We start from the raw sequence: 24,597 nt of genomic DNA, 5'->3' as shown, positions 1-24,597 counted from the left end.
AACACATGAGGGGGTGGCTACATCGAAATCTCTCATTCTTCGTTGCGTCTAGCAGCGACTATGCTTACTTGTGGTTCAGTCGCGAGGTACCAATCTTGCCACGGGACCTCATTCTTCGGGCGACATCGCAGTCACTATGTTCTAGGGTGTTGCTTGAGTACTTTTTCTGAACGTCACGTACACACATGTCCGCATTTAGAGGCTAATATAGGATGATCAGAATTCATTTGATATATAGCAGCACCATAAGAAAATAAACATAATAGGCAGCTGCCAGTACATCACCTATGCAAAATTTCTAGAGAACGCAATCTTAAAATCCCATACTGCTTTCCAAGGTAAATAATCAGTCGAATATATTAATTAACAATAAAAGAAATTCAACTGTGTTGTATTTTAAGTACCTAAATAACGACACAGCTCATAGTTACAAGCCTCAGAGATAGGATTTTGGAGGGCAATCAATGGCTGTTCTCCAAGGCATTTAATTAGAAATCAAAACGTTCGTAGGACTGTTAATAAGATTATTATTGAATACATTGGTAGGTGAAAACATAGTAAAGGACTGAGAGATGCAAGACTGTATAAGAAACTCCTAAGCTATAGTCGGAAAGGTGAAACGTCCCCTTAGAAAAATTAATTAATTACTGTGCTGGTATGTCCCTACGTTATTTGATTTTCAAACAGCTGAGCAGAAGTGAACGTACTCAGACATTTCGCATCTCGCTCTTTGCCTATTCTGATCAACACTAAAATGACACACAATATTTTTAGCGCAACGCAATCTGACTTTCAATAATCCCTACAAAAGAATGGCCCTGACTAACTTTAAACTATACCTTTCACAAACACTTACCTCACAAAAATCTTCGTTACTCAAGCTACTGCAATACAGCGAGCCCCACTACTGCCAGCTAAATAAAAGATTCAAACTACTTAAGGCACTAACTACTGATAGGCATAGTTAGCAAATGAAAGATTTTGATAGAGAAAAAACAATGTATACCTTAGTATTGTTCAAAAGTCATATTATGTATATCAGTTCATGGCATCCAGTCTTCCAAATTTACTGTCTCTGTCTAGATCATTCGCTCTCAAAACTCCCCCATCTCACTCCCCACATCCACTACTGCTGGAGGCTCACCTCCAACTGCGCAACGCTACGTGCTGTTAACAGCCAACTGCCCAACACTACAATAGCAAATTCCAACAATGCCACCCAGCCACAGACTGCACACAGCACAGCCAGTGATTTTCATACAGAGCGCTACGTGACGGTGGCGTTACCAATATAAGTACCTAAACAGCCTACTTACATAGCCCCCATGCTCCCCACAAAAAATTTTAAAATTGTTTTAGGCAGTGGCCAGTAATGATTTGATAAAATTTTTCATAATTACAATAACAATGCTGTTAATCAGTCCCTTGCTGAATTATTAACACACTTATTGAAACAATGTTGGTCAAAAGCTAAAATTTTCTCACAGTCCATAAAGAAAGTTCTGATCATTCATCACAGAATTAAATATTTTTTTTTTCTCAAAGTCTGAGTAGTAAAAAAAATGCACATGTAAGTAGTGGATTTCCATTCAGTCCTGAAGAAGTGGTGTTGTCCTTCCAACGGAAACAGTGCTGACTCTTGACATGCAGGCAGGTAATGGGCCACAACACAGCAAACCCACCACAGAGTCAATCGAAGTTTTGAAGAATTTTGGTAGGTAGGTCTTCACAGAGTAGACCCACTGTAGTCCAGGTAGAGATTACGGTATTGGTGGGCTACCAGAGGTGCAGACCCAGTGCAGCCCTTGTAGAAATAATGGTATTGGTGGGCCATCAAAGATGTAGACCCACTGTAGTCCTTGTAGAGACAGCCAGCAGCCATCTGTTGCGACTGTGCAGCTGCACAATCACCATCGAAGAGTCTTGCGGAGAATGTAGCAAGTCCATAAACCACCACTTGAGCACTCACAAACTTTTTGGTGTGCCCTTAGAACCAGCAATGCTGTTAATCAGTCCCTTGCTGAATTATTAACACACGTCCAAACACTAACAGTCCCAACTTCTCATCTATTGTGAATATAATATGACCAACAGAAACGTGTGCAGTGAAATGTAACTTAATTTGATGAACTGGTGTCTATACAATTATAAATTTACAACATAAGAATACAATTACAAAGGTACAAAACATATAATTAAGGAACATAATAGTACAGATAACATTTGTAGTAATACAGGCTTTACAAAAGAATATAAATAAACATGTACATCAGTGTTACAGGAATTATGATATAAGTACATAGATAAAAGATCAGAGTAACTTTCGAAACATCAACTTCACACAAGAGCATTGAAACAAAACAGAATAAATAATGTATAAACATCGTTACAAAGTAAATAACGTAAATTTAGAAAAATTCTACAACATAACTCGCATCAGATAAACACATAAAGACAGGAAGAACTCAAATACACAAGGGTACACAAACACATAGCGGAATAAGACAAAAGGAAAGGACAGGGTTTGTTTTCAATGTAACATTTGGTTCTGCAGTCCAACCCAAAACTTCATTCCACAGATATTTCGTCTTATTTCAACATTTGTTTCCACCAAAAAAATCCTATCCAAGCATGCTTTCTTTATTTATATGTTTACATATTTGTGAACTCATTATGTATTTTCCATTACCTTACCTCATCATTTATTTCCAAGAAAATCCTACCTAAACCTGTTGTCCCTAAACCCTACTTTTTTGTTCATACGCTCTTTCAAAATACTTTTTTTGGCCTAACCATTTTCTTACAGCTTTTCAGTGCATTTGTTCCAATTCATCACAACTCATTCTCTCATATAGCCTACCCCATATTAAGTTAACTTAAATCTACTGCGTTCAGATATATATACTAAGGGATGAGGCAGTGCAGCAGCACAAAACAATTAACACAAACACCAATGACAAAAAAATGCAAATTGGCAAAGCAAGCAGCATTATATCTAAATTAGCAAAACACATGCAACATTACGACTAATATAAGGCAATGTGCAGCAAGTGATAAAAATAAATCAGTAGTAAAACTAGTTTAACAGAGTAATACAAAGTGAATTTCAGTAGCACTATGGCTGGCAAACAGCAGCAGCAAATGAAATAACTTATATCTAAAAATGACAAAGCTCAAGCAGAAAAAATATTACACTAAAGATGGCCATATCTAATACCTATGTCACATCTTAACACTAGAGTGATGCATCACTGTAACTTACTCTTGCAGACAAGTTACCAAGTCACTGACAAAAATTATGTATGCAATTCCTGTGAAGTGGAAATTTTTTTTGTGCTCCCTCGTTTTTTTTTTGGAAGTAGATCATAAAATTATTATTTACTGGATCTGTAGCCAAAAAATAACTATATTAGTACATCTATTAAATTTTATTTTAACCAATGCTGCAGTGCAACTAGAAACTAGCTATTAAACAAAATGAGCAATCTCTCAACTAGAAAGACAATAGATGTAAAATGTTTCTCATCATTCACTAGGCATTTTAGTAAATATCATAAAGTAAGAGCTCCACAGAGTAATCATATGTTTTCAAGTTTGAGCGTGTCGTATTTGCTATGCTTTCTACAAAGAAATGTCAATACCGATGATAATGACCTTTTTTTCCTAATGGCTTTCTTTCCAGGCGACTGGCACACCTGGGCGCCACCTGGGTCACCTAGCTTCCTTACCGAAATATTTATGACAGCAGTTTGCACTACAGTGACAGTCTCATATAAAAGATTTCACAGGTCGAGAATTTGCGTTACAAATGTTTAGAAACAAAATCCTATAAATACAACAGTGTCCAAAAAATTTTTGCTGGCATTGTGATACATTCACCCATACACACACATTTCATAACTCTTAAAGTACGATTCTTGGTTTCCAACATCCTTTTTCACAAACCGGAGTCCCTAACCACTACTCATTATTCCTTACCTTATTACACATATACATATTCGTCGACACTTCTTCAATATTTCATCATAATAAATACATACCATAATAAACATTCCTCAACAGCATAATACACATCGTCGTCATAATAATAACATCATAACACCTCAGTCAAATCTGAAAAACGTCGTAGCTTTCTGCAATAATTTCAAAACCTAAAGAAAATTCTCTGCTCATTTCAGTAGTGTCATCTACCTCAAACGTACTTTAAAAATCATGATCCCATACCAAATGCGACATTCAAAGCTCTCATAGTATCATAATGGTTCCGAAAAAATATGAACAGTTCACAAAGTACAGACAAAATACAATTTCGTAAGTGTAATTACGAAAATATCTGTCACTGATGTAGTAAAAAAAATGTTTATCTCTCTCAGTTAAATGATCAGATAGCTGTGTAATTTATGTGTTAGAGAAATATGGTACCGATGTGTAAAGTTGAGTAAGCAAATACCATATTAGCTAGGGCTCCTTGTGCTTGCCAAACACATGGTACACAAAGTAAGCGTGTACGCCCCTGAGGATTAATGTAATTATATTATCAAGTGTTACAAATTACAGCAATGGAATGAAATGTATCACGGAAAACTCTTGCATCTTTGTAATTCAAAAATCTTTAAAAATAAATGTTTTAAGTACAAAATTAATCACTCAAATACGTGTACCGTAGTGCTAAACTGAGCGTCTTGTTGTAAGATAAACTCTGTCAATACTTAAGGGTAAAAAATGTGCCAACTTCGTAATTATCGTCGTCCAAAAGCAAAGTTCTGTGGAAAACAATGTACTTACCTCGTAATAAACAAAAGCGAAATGCTATGCGTATAGATATCGTAGTTATTACGTACAGTACCGTATCAAGAAAGTACTATACTGTAATGTATTGTTGTGCTACGAAAAAGGCTGTCTCATTGTAGCTATACCACAAAAGTTACTACTAAAACATGTTTTACTTTCCAGAAGAATTCAGAAAAACTGTGCAGATATATAACAGATACACCGCAAAAGCAACAATGTAAATTGTGTCACACATTAGTAGCGTCGTGATATAATCGTGTAGTTGACAAAGAAACCAAATGCTAAGTCATATTTAATCTCACAGAAAGTACTTTAACTCCAGAATGTATTCTCAAGTAAACCAAAATGTCGCATTAAAATCTCGTCAGCAGTACTGGTATATGCTCTAAGTATGTAAGCCTTATAGTCGTTACGTAATCGTGCAACTAACAAGCAAGAATGTACACACACGGTAACACTGTGTCCTCTGTTCACTATCACAATGCAGTGGTAATTACTGTCTAAATATGTTCCCTAGGTTCTAGACTGGATACTTAACATCAAGACATTGTTGCATGATAACAGTTTCTAAGTCTGACAAAGCATACTGGTAACGTGAAGTGAAAAGTTTTATGGCAAAGACAAAGTTAAAAGCAGATTATCTTTCAATAAACTGTTTTACATGTGAAATGTGGTGTAAACCTTTACTCTTCCTAGTACACAGTGTTTCAACTTGAACGCAATTATCATGCGGTATGCGTCGGTAAGGAATGCTAAAATTTTTCTCAAGGTTAGCGTGAATGTTATTTTTCTCTGAGCCAGCCGGCGCACGTGGCTGCGTGCGGTACGAGTTATGTCTGTCTCTTTGTTGGCGCTCGTCGTTATTGGGATTAGGAAACCTGACCTCTACACATTCACCTTGTCGAGAGTGCCCTGCTCTGTTTTAATCCCGCCAGTTCTGATGCAATTCAGGCCTGTTGTCTTGTCGGTAGTTTACATAGTTTCTTGTTTGTCGGTCATGTGGTGGAGAATTTCTCCCGGAATCATAACTGCGCAGTGGACCGTTGCGTCTGAGGTTATTCTGTCTCCATTGACAATAATTAATTTGTTTCCCATACTGTCTGTTGCTCTGATTGTCTCTGTGATAATTACTGCAGAGAGGTGATCTTTCCCTGTAATTATTACTAATCTGCCAACGGTTGTTATTTGGGTGGTGGTGTCTGTTTTGGTCACGATTTACGTTGTAAGAATAGCCTTGTAGTGTCCATTTATTATTTCTGCCGTCGTGGAATTGTGACGGATGTGACCTGTAATTGTTGTGTTCCTGTTTTCGCGTCCCGCGAATGTCAGTGTCAATTTCCAATTCTTGTTAGAGTCCCTGAAAAGCTTCAGTGTCGTCTTTGCAACGTCCTGCCAAAATAATGTGTCGTAAATGTTCAGGCAATTTGATTAAGCAAATGCGGATGAGTTCTGAGGGGATGTATGGGTTTGAAACATACTGATTCTGATGTAACATGTCTCTGAAATATTTGACAAGACTGGAAAATTCCAATTGTTCGAAATGTTTAACCATTATGATGCTATGTTTTACTCGGTCTTGTGCTGCTTCAGACCAATATGCTGAGAGGAAGGCATGATAAAATTCTTCTTCACTGTGACAATAGTGAATGACCGATCGCATTCTTACAACTGGTTCATTCTCTAAGTAGCCACACATAAATTCTAACCTGTGCTCCAATGACCAGATGGGAGGAAAACAATGAAAGAATTGATGAAGCCATGCTTGTGGATGAATGTCGTTGCCAGAATTCTTAAATGTTTTGAATTTACGTGTAGTAATGAACAACTTATATATTCAAAATCATCATGTCGGCGAGTCGCATATCGGTCATTGTTATTTCGTTTCGGCCGTTCAATCTCAAAATTCAGTGCGCCTTACCAACTTCTTTCATAATTTTCTAAATGCCCTGTGTTATTATTTTGTGACTTTTCCGTATTTCTATGTCCCTCTTCCCGTCTTGGAGCGCGAGTCTCCTCTGAAATATGTAATTCTCGTGTTACCTGTGTCAACTGATCTTGTGCTTCCCGGATTTCTCTTTTGTACTGTGTATTGATTTGATTTTGTTTGAACTTTCTAATTTGTTCATACTCTTCTGTGTCAGTGAAGGATACGGGTCTTGTGTCATTCAGATCATCATCTACCTTTGTTGATACGTTAGTGAACTGATACGAACGTTCGGCTACTTTCTCCGATAGTGAACTGATTTCCTCAGTGTATTTTTTGAACCAAGTGTCAGAGTGTCCATTTGTGTTGAAATCATATCTACTGTGTCCTTTAAGTTTTCCTGAGTTTTTAAAAGTTGCGTAACCGAATCGGTAGATGCAACTCAGTCAGTTTGAGCTTGCAAGGTCTCATGATTTTCGTGAACAATAGTTTGCAGTTCTTTTATGCCTGCTTCGTGATTCTGTAATGCATTTTCATAACGTGAAAAAATAGGTTGGAAATGTTCACAAATTATTGTTTTTACGTCGTTACAGACTTTTTGACATTTCGATTCGATGTTATGTAACTCAGCAGTTAAATGTTCACGTGTTTGTTCAAGCGTGGAGTCTAACTATTGAAGCTGTTGCTGTGTTTGTCTCTGATTTTATTTCATTTGTTGCATTAATTGCAATAATAATGTATTAGTGTCTGGAATCGGTTCCTCTATGCTTTTCGGCAGTGCATTTGCACCAGTAACATTCACATTTTGAGAAGCAGAAAAGGTATCTTGACTTATTTGAGAAAACGGTGAGCACGCAAAACCTAAATCGACAGTATTTGCAAGATTGTGTCCTGTCATTTCGGATTCCTGAGGAGAACTGTTGCCGACCGATTGATCGATAATGCTTCCCTGTTCACTAATTGTTTTACTGACTACACAATTATTTGCCGCCCACTCCATTTCCCTATGCACAGTTACCAAATTACTACTTTGAACATTAGTTAATTCGTTACTCGGTGGCGCTAACACACTGCTGTCGCCTTCACTGTCATTTCTCAGTTTACTTTGGAGTCTAGTATTTCGTTTTTCACACGCAATAGTTGTCACAATGTTTCACACAATAACACAGAAAAGCACAATTGGAAGAGTAAAATAAGAACACACCATAACATAGCACTGAAAACAATATCTAGTTATTACAAGCGCAACTGCGAAATACTTGGTGCAAATCTACATGCATGCCACAACTGTTTTACTGTACAACAATGCAAAACTATAACTGCAAAGGAAATTCTCTCTATAATTACGCGACAGCAATAAACAATAGCTATACTAATTACACAAACTACAAGACATAATCAGAAGATTCCAGTGAGGTATCCTCGGCTAAGAGTCGACATATGAAACGTCCCATTAGAAAAATTGATTAATTACTGTGCTGGTAAGCCCCTACATTATTTGATTATCAAACAGCTGAGCAGAAATGAACGTACTCAGACATTTCTCGTTTCGCTCTTTACCTATACTGATCAACATCTGACTTTCAATAATCCCTACAAAAGTATGGCCCTGACTAACATTAAACTATACCTTTTACAAATAAGTTACCTCACAAAAATCTTCGTTACTGAAGCTACTGCAATACAGCGAGCGCCACTACTGCCAGCTAAATAAAAGATTCAAACTACTGAAGGCACTAACTACTGATAGGCATAGTTAGCAGATGAAAGATTTTGATAGAGAAAAAACAATGTTTACCTTAATATTGTTCAAAAGTCATATTATGTATATCAGTTCATGGCATCCAGTATTCCAAATTTACTGTCTCTGTCTAGATCATCCGCTCTCAAATCTCCGCCATCTCACTCCCCACATCCACTACTGCTGGAGGCTCACCTCCAACTGCGCAACGCTACGTGCTGTTAACTGCCCAACACTACAATAGCAAATTCCAACAATGCCACCCAGCCACAGACTGCACACAGCACAGCCAGTGATTTTCATACAGAGCGCTACGTGACGGTGGCGTTACCAATATAAGAAACTAAACAGCCTACTTACATGAAAACATAGTAAAAGAATGAGACATACAAGACTATGTAAGAAAATCCTAAGCTATAGTCGGAAAGGGAAGAGCTACGTCGTTGTATCAAGAAAACGGAGGGGAGAAACTTCGGGAAGACTTAGACGTGTAATTTCCGTTTCCAAGACAGCTATTCGGTACATAAAAAGGTAAAGTTCACTAAGTTGAGCAATAACACTTTATAAAAGAAATGTTTCACATTAAAATTTTCGGCAGTTGTCATCATAAATATGTACAAAACAACAAGAAAAGGAGTAAGCTATAGGGAGAAACGGGTAATATACAATATGTACAAGAGCCAAAAAGTTATAATAAGAGTGGATGACCAAGAACGAAGTTCTCGGACTAAACATGAATGTAGTCCGTCCCCCCCCCCCCCTCCTGTTCTTTCTCTACATCGAAGAAGCAGTGATGGAAATAAAAAGAAGCTTCAATAATGGAATTAAATTTCAGGTTAAAACAATAGCAATAATGCGATTTGTTGACGACATTGGTATCCTGAAGGAAAGTGAAGAAGAATTACATGAAGTGCTGAGTGGAATAAACAGTCTAATGAGTACAGAAAATGGATAGAGAGTAAATCGAAGAAAGGAGAAAGTAATGAAAAGTAGCACGAATGATAACAGCAAGAAACTCAGTATCAGGATTGATGGGCACAAAGTAGATGAAGTTAAGGAATTCTGCTACCTGGGCAGCAAAATAACCAATGAAGAACGGAGCCAGGAGGACATCAAAAGCAGGCCAGCCTAGACAAAAAGGGCATTCCTGGCCAAGAGAGGTCTACTAATATCTAATACCGGCCTTAATTAAGGAAGGAATTTCTGAGAATATAGGTCTGGAGCGCAGCATCGTATGGTAGTGAAACATGGACTGCGAGAAAACGGGATGAGAAAAGAATCGAAGCATTTGAGATGTGGTGCTACTGGCGAATGTTGAAAATTAGGTGAACTGATAAGGCAAGGAATGAGGAGGTTGTGTGCAGAATCGGAGAGGAAAGAATGTGGGAAAACACTGACAAGAAGGAGGGTGGGTTGATCAGACATCTGTTAAGACATGAGGGAAAGATTTCCAGGGCACTAGAGGAAGCTGTAAAGGGCGAAAACTAGATGAAGAGAGAGACTGGAATACATGCAGCAAATAATTGAGGACGTATGTTGCAAATGCTACTCTGAGAAGAAGATGTTGGCCCAAGAGAGCAATTCGTGGAGGACCGCATCAAACCAGTCAGAAGAATGATGATCCAAGAAAAGTTATTTTTTACTTCGTTAATGTTGAAACATTGGCCTCATCAAATCGGCCACTCTTTGTCAAATGCTTCTAACAGTTCTGAATCAGCTTATGTACTGGCTCCTGCTATGGTGTATACATAACAGTTTTGTCTTTTAGTTTCCAAGTTGTTTAATTTGTTCCTTTACTTTTTCATTCAGTTATATCAGTTAAGGTAAATTTTAACGAAAGAAAAACAGCTGCAATTTACGAAACCTGCTACTAGAAGCTAAATATGAAACGCATCACCCAGGTATCTGCACTTTATTCTTTTACAGGTCTCATTTAAAGTTGCGAGACTGAAAGAAAACTTACTACTTTGAACACAGATACTGTTTTTTTTTCACCTTAAATAATTGCTGTGTAGCTCTTTCCTATAGCTTCACATTTATGTAATCATATTTTCATTATTTTGTGTAATTAGTCATCTTCTAAACATTCATGGTGGTGTCTGATTGTACTATATCGTGTCTCCCTACCACTTTCGCGCAACGACGCTCTGAGCGTGTTTTTTAGGGAATTAACTAATTTGAACCTGGGACCTGTTGCTGGTAAGGAGACGCCAGACCACACATGACATGTAGAATTCAGAAGAGTTCAGTGAGACTAGCGATGATACACTCCTGGGAATTGAAATAAGAACACCGTGAATTCATTGTCCCAGGAAGGGGAAACTTTATTGACACATTCCTGGGGTCAGATACATCACATTATCACACTGACAGAACCACAGGCACATAGACACAGGCAACAGAGCATGCACAATGTCGGCACTAGTACAGTGTATATCCATCTTTCGCAGCAATGCAGGCTGCTATTCTCCCATGGAGACGATCGTAGAGATGCTGGATGTAGTCCTGTGGAACGGCTTGCCATGCCATTTCCACCTGGCGCCTCAGTTGGACCAGCGTTCGTGCTGGAAGTGCAGACCGCGTGAGACGACGCTTCATCCAGTCCCAAACTTGCTCAATGGGGAACAGATCCGGAGATCTTGCTGGCCAGGGTAGTTGACTTGCACCTTCTAGAGCACGTTGGGTGGCACGGGATACATGCGGACGTACATTGTCCTGTTGGAACAGCAAGTTCCCTTGCCGGTCTAGGAATGGTAGAACGATGGGTTCGATGACGGTTTGGATGAACCGTGCACTATTCAGTGTCCCCTCGACGATCACCAGAGGTGTACGGCCAGTGTAGGAGATCGCTCCCCACACCATGATGCCGGGTGTTGGCCCTGTGTGCCTCGGTCGTATGCAGTCCTGATTGTGGCAGTCACCTGCACGGCGCCAAACATGTATACGACCATCATTGAAACCAAGGCAGAAGCGACTCTCATCGCTGAAGACGACACGTCTCCATTCGTCCCTCCATTCACCCCTGTTGCGACACCACTGGAGGCGGGCTGCACGATGTTAGGGCGTGAGCGGAAGACGGCCTAACGGTGTGCGGGACCATAGCCCAGCTTCATGGAGACGGTTCCGAATGGTCCTCGCCGATACCCCAGGAGCAGCAGTGTCCCTAATTTGCTGGGAAGTGGCGGTGCGGTCCCCTACGGCACTGCGTAGGATCCTACGGTCTTGGCGTGCATTCGTGCGTCGCTGAGGTCCGGTCCCAGGTCGACGGGCACGTGCACCTTCCACCGATCACTGGCGACAACATCGATGTACTGTGGAGACCTCACGCCCCACGTGTTGAGCAGTTCGGCGGTACGTCCACCCAGCATCCCGCATGCCCACTATACGCCCTCGCTCAAAGTCCGTCAACTGCACATACGGTTCACGTCCACGCTGTCGCGGCATGCTACCAGTGTTAAAGACTGCTATGGAGCTCCGTATGCCTCGGCAAACTGGCTGACACTGACGGCGGCGGTGCACAAATGCTGTGCAGCTAGCACCATTCGACGGCCAACACCGCGGTTCCTGGTGTGTCCGCTGTGCCGTGCGTGTGATCATTGCTTGTACAGCCCTCTCGCAGTGTCCGGAGCAAGTACGGTGGGTCTGACACACCGGTGTCAATGTGTTCTTTTTTCCATTTCCAGGAGTGTATAACCAAATACTTAATGATCTCAGCGTCAGCTCCACTGCACTCCCTGTAAAAGAATCTTAATACTAACTAAATTTAGTGGAAAGGGTTCAAGGCTTTCCTATTTTTAGTTAGCTGGTAAAATAACGTCGAAAAAGCAGTTAAGTTTACCACTGGAAATTTATTCTAATCACAAAACATCTTTTATAAATTGCACTATTGATAAAAGGAAATGTTTTAATACAGGATGGTAAAAACTAACTGCGTTCAACAAAAATGTGAACGAATATTTCCTAAATGGGTTTCCAAGTTCTACAATCGATCGAAGGATGACCTATGCCATATCACATCTATAATCTAGGTTTAATTTAAGTTTCACAAAAGAGAAAACTATCAAAATGGTCTACAGTGCCCCTCAATTATCTTTAATTACTTATTTAACTTGTCGTAAATTACAGTGGCTGATGTGGCTTCTCAATAACTATATAAAAGAAAAATCATCGCGTTTCAGATCTGTTCTTCAAGTGGCAAATGTGAACACCATGAGTTTTAATTAACGATCGACACTAGTATTACGCAAAAAAGGTGGTGTAACAGATGAGACTTCTGCAGTTCTGAGTGAAGCCTTATGCGCTCAAAAATGCGGCATCGCGTGCGTTCATTACCTTGTCGAAGTTAAGGCAGCGTCAGGGCGGCAGCGGCCGGCGCAGCAGCCATCCAGCTCGCCGTCCCGGAACTAACTCCACTCTGACTTCTCCTTTCTACAATTTACCGAAGTTAGTTTAAAAAACTATCTGGCCAGTTTTCATCTGACCAATCAGGGTCTCAATGTTAACCTTAAGCTCCGCCTACAAAACTTCTGTCTATCCAATGAGAAACGTTATACTTTTCGTGGTGGGGCAATGTTTTTAAAGTTTGCAACGTAACAGAGATGCTAAAAAGTCTCACGCTAAAACCTGCAGCTAGTGTGGTCCTTTTAGCGTTATGGTAGGATCTATACTGCTCTTCTGGAGGGCTCTATCTTTTAACGTGGGCTGGGGAGTGATCCTAATGTAACAGACACGCGAAAAAGTCCTTCGCTAAAACTTGCGGGTGGTAGTGGCCCTTTTTGTGTTATCGTAAGATCTATACTGCTTTTCTGGAGGGCTCTAGCTTTTAACATGGGCTGGGGTTGTCCTTGACATACCTGAGACGCGAAAAAGCCTCACGCTAAAACGTGCGGGTTGTATAGTCGTACAGGTAGGCTCGAGGCGTGGGTGCCCAGCCCCTCCATTATCTAGCTTACGGTGGGAAGGTACGACATGCATTTAGGCATTCTTGTGTTAGTCTGTGGTATTCCATTTGCTCACTCGTTACTCGTATTACTTTGGTTAATTTAATGTCACGATTTATTCGGAGCTATGTGACATACTACTGGATTTGCTTATCATGTCAGGGTTTTCATGTAAGGTGTTGGATTTGCCTGACACCTTACAATCTGACGGGTTTGATGCAGGCTGCCACAAATTCCTCTCCGGTGCCAACTATTTCATCTCAGAATATGACTCGCAATCTACATCCTCAATTATTTGCTGTCTTCAGATGTCTCGTCGTCCTCTCCCTTCTTCTTGTCCATGTTTCCAATATATTCCTTTCCTCGGCAATTCTGTGGAGAACCTCCTTATTTCTTACCTTGTTACTCCACCTAATTTTCAACATTCTTCTGTAGTACTACACATCAAATGCTTCGATTCTCTCCTTTTCCATTTTTGCCACAGTACATGTTTCACTTTCATTGAACGCTGTGCTCCAGAGGTACCTTCTCAAAACTTTCTTCCTCAAATTAAGACCTATGACTGATATTAGCAGGCTTCTCTTGGCCAGCGGTAGTTCTTGCTCCGTCCATCATACTTATAAGCATCAAAAAATAATTAATTGCATTTGTATAAGGGGCAGCCAAATGAGCAGGAGACGGAAGGGGGAAAATGCAAGTATACTGTTTATTATTACAAAAGAAATTGGCATAACTATTAATTCATTAATCCCACTGTGAGACAAGACGGTCAAAGCCTTCGTGGATAAATATCAGGACAATGATTGTACCCAGGCGTGCACCACATCGTCCGAAGCCAATTGACGGGTACGAAGGCCTTTCTTCAGGGCTCCAAATGTACGGAAAATGCGTGAGAGAGAGACCGGGACTGTACGGTGAATGTGAAAGGGCTCTCCAACATAGTCGAAACAACCTCGCGAACATGTGGGCGAGCGTTATCCTGCAACAGAATTTGTTGGAATGTCCTGTTGATTGCTTTATGTCTAATGGGAGATCGTTGGAGCCTCTTGAATCATAATACACAACTGGGCATGTTAGCAGGGCTTGCCTGAATTAAAAAGTATTTTGCTTAGTTGAAATACAAGTCGTGGGGCCCATCTTTACGAAATATTTGTTTAAATATTTTTTCACGGGTGGTGTTAGAAGCATTATAAAGCTTGTAGCTGTTTGCTCGCTGTTATTGCAGTGCAATATTGTCCTCTTTACTGAAGTCGGACGTGTATGTCAGGCGTGATGATCTCGTCTTCTCGCGTGAGAAGCCGTAGTACAGCGCTCGTGTCGTGGCAGACCCAATGAGACTGTAACGTCGATGTGGCGGAATGAGGAGTCAATGTACTGTTTGTCCGCTATCGTAGTGCGCTGTCAACAAACGGTGTTAATCGCTACCTGTGTTTGGTTTCAGTCCGTCGCGTTCAGCTCGGAAGGTTAGCTGATTCGCGACCGTACACTCTGCCAGTCAATACTCCACAACATAGTGAAACGACACTGCAAGATAATCACGACTTATGCCACTGTAAACACTAGCAAAGCTTGGTAATATGTACCACTGTTTGTTAGCTAGAGTTGGATTCAAACAACCAGAACCAATATTGAATAGAATACTCGGCGCAGAAACGACAATATTTAGAATAACAAGGCATTACTGTAAAGCAGTTAAAAAAGAAACGAAACTGTTTCTAGAAATTAAACTAGAAACAAGTGAATTTGGTTTTATTTCAGAAAGTAGCAAGAGTAGCTATGAATAATAGACAGCGTAGTGTTACCGAAATTAGTATGATATGTAAATTAAATGAAAAAGATGTACTTTTTCCTTTCTCCTCAAACTATCCTAAGGTTGTCAATCCATCTTCATCTTCGACAACCAATATTTCTTATACGAGCTACTGATTTATTTCTTACCACAATCTTCCGTTTATCCATCTTGTCTATGTGTTCCTGCCATTCATGTTTTCTATTACGTACCCACTCAGTAATCGAATCCACTTTACGTCCTTTTCTGATGGATTCACTTTTCTCTCTGCCTGTCTTGTCCGTAAACCTCCGTAAATTTTCATTTTCGTGGTTGCCGAAAGTCTTTTGTTGTTGATGTTCCGATTTTGTCTCGGCTATGCATGTCATGGTCGGTATCACTATTGCTTTGTTATATACATCATAACTGAAATGCTAGTTCTCGATTCATGTGTAATTTTATTACCAGCTGTGACGCTGTCAGAAAACTTGGTTAATTGTTCTGTTAGTGGATATCCTCCATACTTTATCAATTAATTGAGAATGCTATCCAACCCTCGAGACTTGTCTTTTTTTAACAGACTTACAGCTTCTTCTGCCCCTGCATAACAAGCAGTTACATCATCATTTACTTGTATACTGATCTCTGACCTCACTTCTATTTCTGGTGCTTTTTTTACTATTATACAACTCCGTTAAATATTTAAGCCATTTTTATTTATTTTTATTTAGCGTGTGGTATCTACAGAGTAAAATTTCACACATACTATTAATTAATGTAATAAACGAATTACACATATATTTATAAATGATTGATTGCAAACAACAATATGCGAAAGATTAGGGAGACAGCCACTGCAACTATTACAAGTATACATCTAAGCAGGTCACCCACTGAACACTACGTGGAGTAGCATTCATGGTATCCCTCCATTCTCCTTCAAACCTCCTCGCAGAACATGCGAAGATCAGGTGAGGGATTGTTTGTTCTTCTGCTCCACAGTCGCATCGTGGGTCATCAGTGAGTTTCCATTTGTGGAAAATGGCCTTACACCTGCCATGGTTAGTCCCCACACGATTAAGTCTGCACCAAGTTCTTCTGGCCATCTGCATTCCTTCCACCGGTATCGAAGGAGCAAAATCAGTGATGAGAGGATGGTGATTATTCAGCGACCAGTATTGCCTCTATTCCCTAGCTATGTCGTACATTTCTGGGAATTTGAGGACTTCGTCTTCCCATACAGGTTTCCTGGATTTTAGGCTGGTAGTTGGTAGATGGTCCAATATTTTTCGGATAGGTATATCTTCAGAGACAGAGAGGTCATTAATTTTTTTCCATTCTCGGATAGCTGGTTGTTGCTTTCTGAGGGAGGGAGGAGCTATATTGCAAAGGGCATGACGCCAGGGAAGTGAAGTTCATTGCAGGGTTCCTGAGGCAATCCTCAGGGTGGTATTAAGCTGGACATCTATTTTCTTCGTGTGTGTGCTCTTGTACCAGACTGGGGTACAGTATTCTGCCACCGAGTAAACTAGACATTGTAATGCGGTGTGTAGGGTGTTAGCTTGAGCTCCCCAGGAGGATGCAGTCGGCTTTCTTAATATGTTATTTCGATTTTTTATCTTTTGACTGGTTATTTGTAGCAGTTTTTTATAGGTCAGTGACCGGTCAAGAGTGATTCCTACATATTATGGATGGCTGTTGTGCGTCAATCGCTCATTGCAGAATGTTGCTTGTAATTGTCGACTTGCCTCATGATTGTTCAGGTGGAATACGCTTACCTCAGTTTTATTTAGATTTCCGCAGACCCTCCAATTCGTATAATACTGGTTAAGAAGTTGAAGGTCCGTTGACAGAGTAGCTTCCCCCTCTTCGAATGTCTTGCCCTCCTTGGCTATTGCAATGTCATCTGCACAGCAGAATTTTTGCGATTTGGTTGCTGGCAAGTCACTAGTGTATAGGCTGAAGAGAAGGGGAGCCAACACTGATCCTTGTGGGAGCCCATTGTTTATTGAGTAGGATTTACTCGTAGATTGACCTACGTTCACTCTGAAGTAGCGATTTTTCAGCATGTTTTCCAGAAGCTTAGTTGTCTTGCGGCAGGGGATCGCTTTTTTCAGCTTGAGTATGAGTCCGTCGAGACAGATGGCATCATAGGCGGACGAGTGGTCCACAAAAGCCACACAGGGTTTTTTTGCCCTTTAAAAGCCAGACTCAATGTATGAGGTTAAGGCAAGGACTTGTTCACAGCAGCTCCGTATGTTCCTAAATCGTGCCTGGTCTGCGGGAATTAGTATATTTATGGACTCATATATTCTGTTGTACAGCAGTCTTTCTAATAGCTTGTAGCAGGGCTATTGGCCAATAGCTAGCTGGGTCATCCTGTGGCTTTCCTGGTTTTAAGATTGCGAGGATTTTGGCTATCTTGATCTGGTAGGGAACTGGGCTGGTGTTCATGATGTCACAGTAGAATTGTCTAAGCCATGCACGGACGGAGGGGCCCAGGTATCTGATGAATTCAGGGAATATTCCGTCTAGACCGGTGGCTTTCCTCAGTTTATGAGATTTTATCGCGTTATTCATTTCCAAATCTGTAAACGGAATAGAGAAATCCGTATGTTCTTCGAGTTGGCTGTCGATAGCTTTAATCTTTGCTTTAATCTCTTTCTCGAAGATATCATCTATTGTGACATTTTCCGCCCGTCGTTTTATCTGTAGTGCTGCTTGTGAAGGAGATATTTTAAAGTTGTTATTGATTAGGGGTGTTGCTGTTCCAAACTGGCGTAAGAGAGACCATGCCTTCCTGCTAGATCGGGTGCAGTCCAGGGTTTTTGTTGTATGTTCCCATGTCTCCCTTCTGCCTTCATTTATGGCGTTTAGTGTTTGGTTTCCTATGTCGGGATGTTCAGTTCTTTGGAATTCGTTATAAAACATTTCAGCTTCTCGATTCCAGCAAGGGATATATTCTTTCTTATAGCCACGAGGGATATTACGTTTAGCTGCTGCAGTAAGGACACCCACAAACCATGTATAGTTCTCTGCAGAGGGTGGGACCCATCGTAGGTGTGAGTCCACTTCCTTGGCATAAGTTGTCCAGTCTGCTTTTTTGAAATTCCATCTTGGTTTCTGTGTGGATCTAATTAGAGGGAGTTGCACTCCAAGGGTCAGTACTATTGGCGGTGTTGTGTGCGGGGGAAACCAGGTAATACCCTTTTAGTATGTAGTAGTGGATTCATCATTTGATCAGTTGTTATGAGGCATAGATCAGGGCTAGTTTCACTTTGCCAACTGGCCGATCAGAATGTTTTCGGATCTTTAGCATCATAGGCCAGTGGAGTCCTAGGTATTCAGTCCACTCGGATAAGATCTCTCCATTTTCGTTGTTTGTTGAGTATCCCCAGTTCGTATGGTGGGAATTAAAATCGCCGACATAGGCTCCAGGATTCCCAGTAGTTGGTAGGGGAGGTTTGGGCCATACAACATTAGGAGGTTTGTAGATTGTGGTTGGTTTTATTCCAGAGATTTCGTTTACCATGGATTCCACACCTTCGCGCACCGCACAGTCCAGCACTTTGTAGTTTTGGATGTCATTCCGTACATATATCATAGATACGTAAACGTCAGATGGAAGATTTCCTACAATTTTGTAGCCATATATCCTCGCCTTAGTTGTGAGTTGAGGTTCATCTGCGGTATGTGTGTCTCTTGCAGTGCTATAATGTCTATGTGGTTATCTGTAGCTGTCCTACTCAATTTTTTCGCATTTGTCTCGGCTTAAGCCTTCAACATTTAGTTGTAAGATACGGACACAAGTTCCGATATCTCTTGTCAGGTGGTTCTGATAAGAACCATTACCTTTTTTGATTTCTCATTTTCCTCTGTAGATTTTCTTGACCGTGAGAGAAATTTATTCTAGTTCGGTCCCCTAGTGTGAAGACTGTTTGCCGTTCCGTCGTCACGGACCGTTGCTGGGGTACACCGTCTGGCAGGTCGTCTACACTTCGTACCCCGTTTAAGGCATATTCCTCATTTATGCAGTTCACTTCCATACTTTCATATAATTCTTTCCCCTGTTGTTGCATCATTCTCCAAAATTGTTTCTACTGTCCAGAACTGTAATGTTTTTAATTTTTAGCAAAGATTTACCAGTGTTTCTGTTCAGAACTATTCAATAGTGATTTTGTCTCATTATGAATTATTTTGTAATCTTACATAGATTCTTGTATTTTTAGAGTTTTATATTTCAAATAGGCTCACCTCTTTTCCATTACACATTTCTTCAACCTCTTTGCGAAACCAAAGTGTTCTGTTTGCTTTCCTGTCTTTCTCTATAACTCATGCACCCAGTACTTCTTGAGCTGCTGCTTCAGTACGTTCTTTGATTTTCTCCTAGCCTGATTTATTTTATCCTCTGCATTAATGGGTTTCTCTTTTATTTTCTCTGTGTAATATCTCTTTATATTCGATGAATTATTCTAATACAATTCTACCCTTGAATGACGTTTACAAATTTTCTATCTTAATACTCGCAGAATCCATGGGCAAAATAGTTTCATACAATAGCTATGCCATGAGCGCATAATTATTCTTTGTAGGACTCTCTCTGGTGGTTGTTAGAAGAAAAAAGCTTCCGAGATTGTCTTCGTGCCGATTAGCCTGAGTTTTTGTTTGAAGAATTGTAATCTGATTATTGAGATTTATGACCGAAGATAACTGGTACGAAATTGTACAATTAAAAGGGAAATATATATATTGTTCCTTCAAACAAAAGGTGTGTATTTGACAGTTGATAAGTAATGATATTCATCGATGTATTGCGTAGTTGGTAATCAGAAGGGACCTTCTGAAAACTGGATACGAACCTGCATTTAATAATCCAAGAGCTCCATTACTTCTTCGGAACGTTAAACTTCATCAAAGCTGAATATCCGCTTGATCTGAGGTTTCCCGACAACGCTCCCAAAATTACGAGGCAATTTATTTGTACAGATTAGCAGACTGCCGCAAAGCACGAGCCTGCAGAGAAGAAGAATCATCGCCTGATTTCATTCTAACAAGTATAATTTCTGAACCATTTTGAATGACTGAGCTACGACTGTGTTTCCTATCATGAATGATTGATTGCTCTTAGTCCTGTCACAGTCGCCACTGTAATTTTTCCCTCCTATCTATTAAATTCCCCTTAAAAGGCCATACTGTCCAGTACGAATTGCCTGCAGCACATTCTCGTCCAACGAGAATGGTAGACCCTTCAAAGCCTTTTTAAAGGGACAAGGCGTGATAATCGCACGGGGAGAAATCAGGACCACTTGAGTTGGCTTCTAGATGGTCGGCATTTTGTGTCGAGTCGTGACCAGCACAGAACCTGGAGTACCATTTCACAATGGTGGCTTTCGACAACTATATTTCCACATACATATTCTGCATTCTCCGATGGATGTACACCGGTATTTGTCCTTCGGCAGCCAAGCAAAAATGTAACAGCACGTTGGTCCTGTTTAGACATACACTCCTGGAAATTGAAATAAGAAAACCGTGAATTCATTGTCCCAGGAAGGGGAAACTTTATTGACACATTCCTGGGGTCAGATACATCACATTATCACACTGACAGAACCACAGGCACATAGACACAGGCAACAGAGCATGCACAATGTCGGCACTAGTACAGTGTATATCCACCTTTCGCAGCAATGCAGGCTACTATTCTCCCATGGAGACGATCGTAGAGATGCTGGATGTAGTCCTGTGGAACGGCTTGCCATGCCATTTCCACCTGGCGCCTCAGTTGGACCAGCGTTCGTGCTGGACGTGCAGACCGCGTGAGACGACGCTTCATCCAGTCCCAAACATGCTCAATGGGGAACAGATCCGGAGATCTTGCTGGCCAGGGTAGTTGACTTGCACCTTCTAGAGCACGTTGGGTGGCACGGGATGCATGCGGACGTGCATTGTCCTGTTGGAACAGCAAGTTCCCTTGCCGGTCTAGGAATGGTAGAACGATGGGTTCGATGACGGTTTGGATGTACCGTGCACTATTCAGTGTCCCCTCGACGATCACCAGAGGTATACGGCCAGTGTAGGAGATCGCTCCCCACACCATGATGCCGGGTGTTGGCTCTGTGTGCCTCGGTCGTATGCAGTCCTGATTGTGGCGCTCACCTGCACGGCGCCAAACACGCATACGACCATCATTGGCACCAAGGCAGAAGCGACTCTCATCGCTGAAGACGACACGTCTCCATTCGTCCCTCCATTCACGCCTGTCGCGACACGACTGGAGGCGGGCTGCACGATGTTGGGGCGTGAGCGGAAGACGGCCTAACGGTGTGCGGGAACGTAGCCCAGCCTCATGGAGACGGTTGCGAATGGTCCTCGCCGATACCCCAGGAGCAACAGTGTCCCTAATTTGCTGGGAAGTGGCGGTGCGGTCCCCTACGGCACTGCGTAGGATCCTACGGTCTTGGCGTGCATTCGTGCATCGCTGCGGTCTGGTCCCAGGTCGACGGGCACGTGCACCTTCCGCCGACCACTGGCGACAACATCGATGTACTGTGGAGACCTCACGCCCCACGTGTTGAGCAACTCGGCGGTACGTCCACCCGGCCTCCCAGATGCCCACTATACACCCTCGTTCAAAGTCCGTCAACTGCACATACGGTTCACGTCCACGCTGTCGCGGCATGCTACCAGTGTTAAAGACTGCGATGGAGCTCCGTATGCCACGGCAAACTGGCTGACACTGACGGCGGCGGTGCTCAAATGCTGTGCAGCTGGCGCCATTCGACGGCCAACACCGCGGTTCCTGGTCTGTCCGCTGTGCCGTGCGTGTGATCATTGCTTGTACAGCCCTCTCGCAGTGTCCGGAGCAAGTATGGCGGGTCTGACACACCGGTGTCAATGTGTTCTTTTTTCCATTTCCAGGAGTGTATTTGGTAATAATGTCGTCATAGTTCACTTTTTCGCATTTGCCAATCACACGACGAAAAGACATGAATGCCACACCGATTTCGTTTCGTATGTGTTGGTGCTTATACAGGACATCCACATCGGAGTGGCTCTACGTTGCAGCAACGACATATAACGGAAACTTTTTGATCGCCCCTTATACACCACATTTCATTTTACAGGAAAAATAAGTTTTGGTTGGAAGTTGGCTACTATTTTAGGTGATGGCAAGTGGGGGGGGGGGGGGGGTGAGTAGTCTATGTTTTAGGATTTTGTGTATTCTGTGTATTCCAAAGTCACGCAGAAACACGTAACTAAAATTTTCTGCTTCACTCATGAAACAGCACAGCCAGTTAGCTACTTCGCTCCACCGAGCAGTTTCTGGGCTCTTTCTGTTGTGTATACACAACCTCGTTAAATGCAATACCTGCCTAGAAATCTCTAGATGACACAACGTGCACGTGAACGGACTGTCAGGTTCTCTCTCTCTGTTTTTTAACTCCAAGAAATAACTTGGTTGATCATATTAATTTCCTCTCGATACAGAAATACCTCACGAAAATACCACAGCCACCTCTGAGTGTACCCCACAAGGACAGTCGATCGACTCCCCATATTTCGCGAACTCCAAACCGCTGCATGAAAATTTAGCCGCATTGAGGCCATTTGATTAGCCACTTTCTGCTCGCACTAATATAGCTCCACTGTTACGTCCTGAGTGGATTTTTCATACGCTTGTTCCAAAAAGGCGCTGGAAACCATCTTCAGTCCTGGAAAGACCACTCGCACTGTGCTAGCCTCAATGACTTCCATCGCGATCCATTTAGAAGGATTAAGTCCTATATCCTCACACGTCAATAATCGGTTATATTTTGGAATTTCTCACTAACTTTCCCGGACCGCATGTATCGAGAGGAATCACAAGTAGCAGCGTTCGCCCCGACAGGTGAGTGGTGAGCGTGACGGATTGCCGTCCTACGGGCCCGGGTTCGATTCCCGGCTTGATCGGGGATTTTCTCCGCTCAGGTATTGGGTGTTGTGTTGTCTTCATCATCATTTCATCCCCATCCGGCGCGCAGGTCGCCCAATGTGGCGTCGAATACGCCAAGGCGGCCGGACCTACCCTGCAAGGGGCCTCCCGGCCAGTGACGCCAAACGCTCATTTCATTTCCACAAACAGACGCGCGGAGTGGCCGCAGGGTTTGAGGCGTCATGTCACGGACTGCGCAGCCCCTCCCGCCGGAGATTCGAGTCCTCCCTCGGGCATGGGTGTGTGTGTTGTTCTTAGTTGAAGTTAGTTTACGTCGTGTGTAAGTCAATGGACCGATGACCTAAGCAGTTTGGTCTCTTAAGAGTGCACACACATTTGCACATTTGTATCACAAGTCCTGCAGTACAACTGGTTAAGTCAATCCCATCGGCGGAATATGATCTGTGGCAGCAAAACTGTTGGCAGTTTTACCTTTGTTGCAATCGCATGCGTCGTGTTTGCAGCCGGTTAAAATGTGGGTGTGCCGACATTTGCTATGTTAATTTTTGTTTTAGTCAGTTTAACCCTGATTTGAGCTACCGAAAAGTCTGCAGACTGAATTCCTATGAGACACGAGATGTCACACATTAGAAGTAGCTGGCTCGGCTTCTGGTTTTCGTGACCGTGTAACTTCGGTGTATCTTAAGTATGCCAATATTATTCGCACTGGGCAGTTGTATTTCATGAATTTAGTAACAAGCAACTGCAACTGAGGCTGTTCTTAATTTAAAATTAATATTTATACAGTTGCCGACAGGGCTATGAAATGTTGAAAATATTAATAACAAGCAGCTTCTAAGTAATTACTGCAATTCGTAGTTATCTCAGTGTGATGGCCGCAATGTTGGCTAAGCAGATATTCGCCAAGCCGATCAGTCCATTGATGCAATAAGACTCACCCGCACTTCCACTGTAAACCCTGTCAATAACAAACAGAGGTACAAAATAAAACGAAATGACACAGTATTTGAACCAAAATGAGTGTTTATCCTTACCTACAGAAACTTACGTCAGTATATGCGTCTTAACCGATGTGGCTGAGGGGAGGAAAGGGAAAGAAGGAAAGTATATCAGTATATCAGACAAAAGACAGATATTGCATTACAAAGAGAACTTAGTTACTAAAGTTATTCCTTCGGATTTTAATCCTTGAGCCTTCATGTACATGAGTCTTTCCTTCCTCGCATCACAGTAAGAACATTATATGTGCTCTTAGGGAAAAAAAACAGTATGTTGTTATAACAAGAAGTTCAGTTACATTTCTGTAACAATCCGTCAGTAATTGGAGAAATAATCAAATGAAAAACTGAAGTACACAGTAATAGTGCTCGACAGTAATATTTCTACCATGTTTTTATTGTGTATCGGATTTCGGCTTTCTAAACCATTGTCAGCCTTGACCGTTCACACAGCTTACACACTATCAGTGAGAGTTTCTAGCTGTAGAAACACGGCTGT

The 24,597-nt window shown here is 41.7% G+C and overlaps 1 protein-coding gene across 1 annotated transcript in view; it reads left to right on the top strand.

Annotated features, from left to right (window-relative positions):
- The window catches only part of LOC126278605 (facilitated trehalose transporter Tret1-like), a 64,345-nt gene extending 60,614 nt beyond the window's left edge, over nt 1–3,731 (top strand). The window contains exon 4 of the mRNA XM_049978843.1: nt 3,683–3,731. Coding sequence (XP_049834800.1) covers nt 3,683–3,719 — 37 coding nt within the window. The 3' untranslated portion in view covers nt 3,720–3,731. The remainder of the gene's footprint in view (nt 1–3,682) is intronic.
- The last annotated feature ends 20,866 nt before the right edge of the window (nt 3,732–24,597 follow it).

Source organism: Schistocerca gregaria, chromosome 6 (assembly GCF_023897955.1).
Source record: "Schistocerca gregaria isolate iqSchGreg1 chromosome 6, iqSchGreg1.2, whole genome shotgun sequence".
In the NCBI taxonomy this organism is placed as follows: domain Eukaryota; kingdom Metazoa; phylum Arthropoda; class Insecta; order Orthoptera; family Acrididae; genus Schistocerca; species Schistocerca gregaria.
The sequence above is the reverse complement of the archived record's forward strand: the minus strand, read 5'-3'. Positions and strand labels throughout refer to the sequence as shown.